Source organism: Fragaria vesca, linkage group LG2 (genome assembly GCF_000184155.1).
Source record: "Fragaria vesca subsp. vesca linkage group LG2, FraVesHawaii_1.0, whole genome shotgun sequence".
Classification (NCBI taxonomy): Eukaryota; Viridiplantae; Streptophyta; class Magnoliopsida; order Rosales; family Rosaceae; genus Fragaria; species Fragaria vesca.
Genome location: NC_020492.1, coordinates 4,254,646 through 4,261,231, shown reverse-complemented (window position 1 = coordinate 4,261,231; position 6,586 = coordinate 4,254,646). Strand labels below are relative to the sequence as shown.

Here is a 6,586-nt window from a genome sequence, read left to right as displayed (position 1 = left end):
AAATTAATGGTGAACCGTGGAACATTTATCTAAGACTTGATTTCAATTTCACTTCAATCAGCTAGTGCAATTAGGAAAGATCTCTGCCAAACCCTAGCTATTTCTCTTTTTTCTTTCCATTCGATGAAAAGTACACCGTTGCATCTTAGGTCTTAATTGATTGAAAATTGAGTTATTGATAGGTTTTGAGAGGTTTATTTTTTATTTGTTTTTAGTTTTCATATCCACCTTTTGGATGTAGTTTTGAAGTTGCTTTTTCTATTTAAATGTAGCTTAATTTAGTCGTTGTTATGTGCTTGTATGAGTTTAGGACTATTCATGCTTGACTGTTTTGGTCGTCCTGATTTTTATCAAGTGTTTCCTTTCCCTTAAAAAAAATTCAGCATCTATCAATTCAGACTCCACTTATTTTTATCCATATTCATCAATTGTCATGTGCATATATGTAAGTGATATGACTTTTGGTAAGAGTTGAAGTCAAGATTGCCTCCGGTCATTAATTTGTTTTCGCCACCTTAGACTTCAAATCTCCCAACTAGCAGCTTAATTTGTTTCATATATGGCAATTCAATTTAGTTTCTACTCTTTCATTTTTTTAAGAAGTAAATAATTTATAAACAGAAGCTTTTAGGACAACTAGAGTTTACGCTGTAAAGAGCAAGACTCGTGAAGCCTTACTAGGAAGTCTATCATTCTAATACACAAGGAATCACTTGAATGACCAAGATTATCAATAGCATTAGCCACAAAATTAGCTTCACGAAAAACATGTTTAAAGCCAATAGAATCAAATGTAGTCGACATATGTCTAATATGTTGAACTAGCTAGCTTGATCAATCACTAAGGCGGATCAACTTGACCATCCATTGATTCAATTACCAACTTGGAATCTCCTTCCATTTCAAATTTTGTAAAGTCTATCTCTTTTGTTTTTATCAGGTTGTCTCTTAAAGCCTCAGCAATAAGCCGGCACTGAAGCTCTTTTAATGTGTGGTTGGATGTTGCAGATACATGAATATCATGAACATCCCAGATGACAAAGTTAATCGCCGTTGAATCTCCTGTATAATTGAACGAACATCAAGGATAATCTTAACAAAAAAATTTGAAGGTGCTTGCCACTTGATAATGGCATTCGGGCCTCTCCTTTCCATGATTATTGAAGCTTACTTAGAACCCTAGTTTGTCTTGTACTGTAGAGTATGAATTTGTATCCTTCATACCTTCTGCTTGCAATATATATTCCAAAGGTTAACAAAGTCAATTTATTTTGATGTGATTGTTTAGTTCTTTCCCTATTATCATTGCATTTCTCTTTCCACTATAAAATGAAAACATATTTTGATAGTACCGTAGGTGATAGATTGTTTACCATATATATATATATCAGTATTTTTAAATTATTCCACCATCACAAAACCGGCCAATATATATGTAAAGACTAACATGCATGAATCATCATTCATCACTGCAGGTGGTTCAAAACGTTTAACCAGCTAGGTCTCCGATTACATTTCAAATATGCTCAAGAAAACCAAAAATCTTGTTCTTGCTTTCGTGTTTGTGTCTTCATGGATTTGCGTGGCCATGGCAGAAAACACAACGAGTACAATCCCAGTGAACGTTGGTGTTGTTCTTGATATAAATAGAGAGTATGGGACGGTTTGGTTGAGTTGCATCAAAATGGCCCTCTCAGACTTCTATGCATCTCATGCTCACTACAAAACAAGGCTGGTGCTGAACATTAGGGACTCGGAGAGCAACGTTGTACGTGCAGCTGATGCAGGTTCATTCTAATTTCTACTAATTAACTCTATCTTCTAACTAACTAACTTGGATTATTTCATATTTCAGATTTGATTGTATTAAAATAATTAAATATCTTCTGTTACTATCGTTTTAATTTAGATTAAGATGGGATATGAGGAAAGTTCTACGATACAATAAGACACCTATATATCAAAGCAGATTAGTTTAGTGCATTGCTAGACTAATCGATCTCTAGCTAGCTACTACATTGTATTCTGTATCGAATTAAGCTACGTGATTAACTTTTAATTAGTATAAACGAAGCCAGCATATATTATAGTCGATCACTTTGTTATAACTTGCTAATTATGATTCTCACTTTTTACATTTTGACGCAGCTCTAGATTTGATAAAGAATAAGCAAGTGCAAGCCATTCTAGGACCCGTGACGTCGATGGATGCAAGCTTTGTTATTAACTTGGGCGACCAGGCTCAAGTGCCAATTATTTCATTTTCTGCATCAAGTCCATCTCTTAATTCACTCCGCAGCTCCTATTTTTTCCAAATTACACAGGTAGACTCCTCCCAAGTGAATGCCATAAGTTCTATAGTCCAAAATTTCGGTTGGAGACAAGTTGTACCTATCTATGTAGACACTGAATATGGGGATGCAGTCATACCTTTTCTAACTGATGCACTGCAAGAGGTTGATGTTCGTGTCACATATCGAAGCGCAGTTTCCCCACTTGCCACTGATGATCAAATTCTTCAAGAACTGCGTAAGTTAATGACCATGCAAACCAGAGTCTTCATTGTTCATATGAATCCCAAGCTCGGTTGTAGGCTGTTTGCCAAGGCAAAAGAGATTGGAATGATGGGTCAAGGATATGTTTGGATCATGACTAATGGGTTAGCCAATCGGTTAATATCGATGAATTCCACAGTCATAAATTCCATGCAAGGTGTAATAGGTGTACAAACATACGTTGCTCAAACACAGAAGCTTGAAGAATTCAACTTACGGTGGAAGCAACAATCCATGCAAGACGACCATTCAACTCTTATTGATGTTGATCAACTGGATGTCCTAGCACTTTGGGCTTATGACGCAGCTTTTGCACTAGCCATGGCAATCGAAGAAGTCGGGATCACAACTACTTTCGACTTGTTCCAAAAGAAGAACTCCTCCTCCTCCTCCTCCTCCTTCAATTTGACAGATTTTGGGAGTGCTGAGATATCTAAATATGGTCCAGATCTCTGCCGAGCCCTTTCGAAAACTAGATTTGAAGGCATAGCTGGAAATTTCAGCATTGTTGATGGACAACTTCAGTCATCAACGTTCCGTATAGTGAATATTAATGAGGATGGAGCAAGAGATATCGGATTTTGGACACCACAAAATGGACTGGTGAACAGTTTGAATTCCGCAAGCAAAACCATACTCTCAACTGATTCGAAGTCTAACCTGAAATCCAGTGTTATATGGCCTGGAGAATTTCTCTCTACTCCGAAGGGATGGGAGATCCCAACAAATGGCAAGCGGTTGAGAATAGGAGTTCCTGTTAATTTCGGTGTTCTTGAGTTTGTGAGGGTTACAAAAGATCCAAGCTCAAATACAACTGAAGTCACAGGGTTTTCTATTGATGTCTTTAAGGCAGCAATAGACGTATTGCCATATCCTCTTCCGTATGAGTTCATTCCTTATGAAAAACCTAATGACTCTGTCGCCGCAACTTACAACGATTTGTGCTATCAAGTATATCTTGGGGTAAATTTCTTTTCTCAATAATATGGACTGACTGGCTCAGATTTTATGTCTAGTTATTTACATCTACATGTTTATTACACAGAAGTTTGATGCTGTGGTGGGAGATGTAACAATTCGAGCAATGAGGTCATTGTATGTGGACTTTACAATGCCATACACAGAATCAGGCGTAGTAATGGTTGTGCCGATCTTCGACACCAGGGCCAAAAATGCATGGGTATTCTTGAAGCCTTTGACATGGGATCTTTGGCTAACAACTTCATGTTTCTTTCTTTTCATTGGTTTTGTGGTTTGGGTTCTAGAGCATCGAATCAATGAAGATTTTCGTGGCCCTCCCTCGCATCAAGTCGGCACCAGTGTCTGGTTCTCCTTCTCAACCATGGTGTTTTCACAAAGTAATATGTCCATACCGATCTCTCTAACTTTAGATTACATAAAATTTAAGAGTCTGTATCCTTATATATGTTACTAATTTGTAATTTATAATACTTACAATTGACCATCTACTTGTTCGATGTACAGGAGAGAGAGTGCTCAGCAATTTGGGAAGATTTGTGATGATCATATGGGTATTTGTTTTGTTAATACTGACACAAAGTTACACGGCTAACCTAGCTTCACTATTAACAGTCCAGCAACTTCAACCGACTGTTACCGATATAAAAGACATTTTGAGGAAGGGAGAAAACGTGGGATATAGGAGCACTGCTTATACTTATGATCTACTGAAACAAGTAGGTTTTGACGATTCCAAGCTTAAAGGCCTTACAACAGTTGAAGAAATTCAAGAAGCTCTCACAAAAGGGAGTCCAAATGGTGGCATTGCTGCTTTTGTCGACGAAACCCCTTACACAAAGCTTCTTCTAGCCAAATATTGTTCCAAGTTCACAATGGTCGGACCTATCTTCAAAACAGTTGGCTTTGGCTTTGTAAGAGCTCTGCTTCTCTCTCCCTATTTATCATGTTTGGGAATGTACTAAGCTTTGTTGATTGTTTTTGTACAGGTGTTTCCAAAACGTTCGCCTCTTGTGCCTGACGTTTCACGAGCAGTGCTAAACGTGACAGAAGGAGATAAGATATTGAACATTGGAAACAAATGGTTCAAGAAAGAAGAAAGCAATTGTCAAGACTCTAGTACTCAATCAGTTTCTAGCAACAGTCTAGGGCTTGCTAGCTTTTGGGGCTTATTCTTGATTGCAGGGCTGGCTTCAATAGTCGCACTCATCATCTTTATTGCTTCGTTCCTCCACAAGCATAAAACTATGATCCCTTCTGACTCGGGAGCCTCTAGATGGAGAAGGTGGCAGATCATGTTTGAAATCTTCAACCAAAAGGACCTTGACTCTCACACTTTTAAAACAAGTCAGGAACGAGATTCAGTTCAATCCCCAGTGAACTATAATTCAAGCCACACAGAGATACATTCTGCATCTTCTGTATCTTTTGAAGAACATGAAATACCATAAATTGATCATCAAACAGCCGCTTAGGTTATTATTACAATTGAAGAAATCCAAGTAACTACTCTAGCTTGTATAAACAATCTCAAAAGCGTACAGTATTTCTGTAATATATAGTTGTATGTACACAGTATACTGCATGATTTTTCAAGGGAATTGAACTATTTTTGTAGTCAGTAGTCACCTACCATATTTGATTTAATTCATATAAGGTCGACATCAAAATAATTAATCTCAACAAATGAATTCAAACCGATATATAGTGTTCTGAATCCAAAATCTTGGGTCAACTAGATGGTAATTAGGAAGAAGCAACTACCGAAAGGAATTACGTAGGTTTGATTGTGATAGCGGTCATCGGCAAACCCTCGCACTGGTAGTGTGGGCAGTGCCAACTGCTACCCACTAAATATTAATTTTATTTTTATTTTTTATGCTAAACTAGGGCTTTAATTTTAAGACAGTGGGAAATTTACTCACCTTCAATTTAAAATTGTGGAAGTATCAAAAATGTCAATGTTTTTATATGTCCATGTTTTTATTTTCTTCAAATTGTCCAGGACATGGTCATTTTTGACACTTTCATAATTAAAAAACATGAGTCAGATTGTGTGAATTATAACTGTGGGTGTGCAAATTTCAGTTATTGGTTCTGATACGAAAGTGAATGTATGGAATTGGCTACCAAATTCACCTAGTGGACTACCCACGAGGAATGCAACGGTCCCTCGAAGACGTGCATGGAATAAGACCTAATTACTAGTTTTTTCTCACTACAGGAAGCAGAGGTTAATCAGGTCATTTTAAGTATTCCTTTAAACAAACTCGACCATGCCCGAGTGCTGGCAAGGCGACCAACGGATTGGAAGGCACACAAGGTTTCAACCAATGTTTTAAAAGGCTAAGGCGTATGCAAGATTTTGTCGGGAGAGCCTTGAGCCTTGCGGCGTTAAGGCGCATAAGGTGTAAGCCTTACGATACAATCACTACCAGAAGAAAGACTTTAGCCGACGAAAAAAAAAAACAGGCCGACGAAACAATTTTTCGTCGGCTAAAGTACACTTTAGCCGACGAAATTTTCCTTCGTCGGCTAAATTATATTTTCGTCGGCTAAAGAATTTTTTTTTTGTCGGCTAAAGTCTGTGACTTTAGCCGACGACTTTAAACTTTCTTTAGCCGACGAAAATATAATTTCGTCGGCTAAAGTTCTTTATATTCGCAGATCTGGACAGCAGCTCATCTGAGAAAAGAAAACGGGAGAAGAAAAAACGGGAGAAAAAGTTTGGGTGTTGTTGAAATCTGTCCATTATTAAGAAGTTGAGCTATATATAGGTACGTACATGTGTATATATGTTGATTTTGAGTTTTATTTGAGTTATTGATCGATTTTGAGTGTGATTAAATTGATAGATTTTGAGTATACATATATATGTGTGTTGATTTTGATGTATATATATATATATGTGTGTTGATCGATTTGGTTGATGATTTGATAATATATATGAAGTTGTTGTTAATTATAAGTAGCTAATAGATATATATATATATGTTAATTAATTTATAATATTGTGTTGATGGTATGAAGTTGTTGATGATGATTTTGTGATG

The 6,586-nt window shown here is 36.9% G+C and overlaps 1 protein-coding gene across 1 annotated transcript; it reads left to right on the top strand.

The window, feature by feature from the left end:
- The first annotated feature begins 1,552 nt into the window (after positions 1-1,552).
- On the top strand, positions 1,553-4,984 carry LOC101293460 (glutamate receptor 2.7-like). Its single transcript, XM_004292092.1, has 5 exons — positions 1,553-1,787; positions 2,149-3,518; positions 3,601-3,913; positions 4,041-4,447; positions 4,523-4,984. The coding sequence occupies exons 1-5, from the start codon at positions 1,589-1,591 to the stop codon at positions 4,982-4,984; spliced, it is 2,751 nt and encodes a 916-aa protein (XP_004292140.1). The 5' UTR covers positions 1,553-1,588.
- Positions 4,985-6,586: the final 1,602 nt, after the last annotated feature.

What these genes read in the sequence shown, in the direction of transcription:
- LOC101293460 (XM_004292092.1), top strand. Translation starts at nt 1,589, where the DNA reads ATGGCAGAAAACACAACGAGTACAATCCCAGTGAACGTTGGTGTTGTT. An exon ending in TGTACGTGCAGCTGATGCAG is followed by an intron (nt 1,788 to 2,148) that starts GTTCATTCTAAT and finishes ATTTTGACGCAG; the next exon opens with CTCTAGATTTGATAAAGAAT. An exon ending in AACCATGGTGTTTTCACAAA is followed by an intron (nt 3,914 to 4,040) that starts GTAATATGTCCA and finishes TTCGATGTACAG; the next exon opens with GAGAGAGAGTGCTCAGCAAT.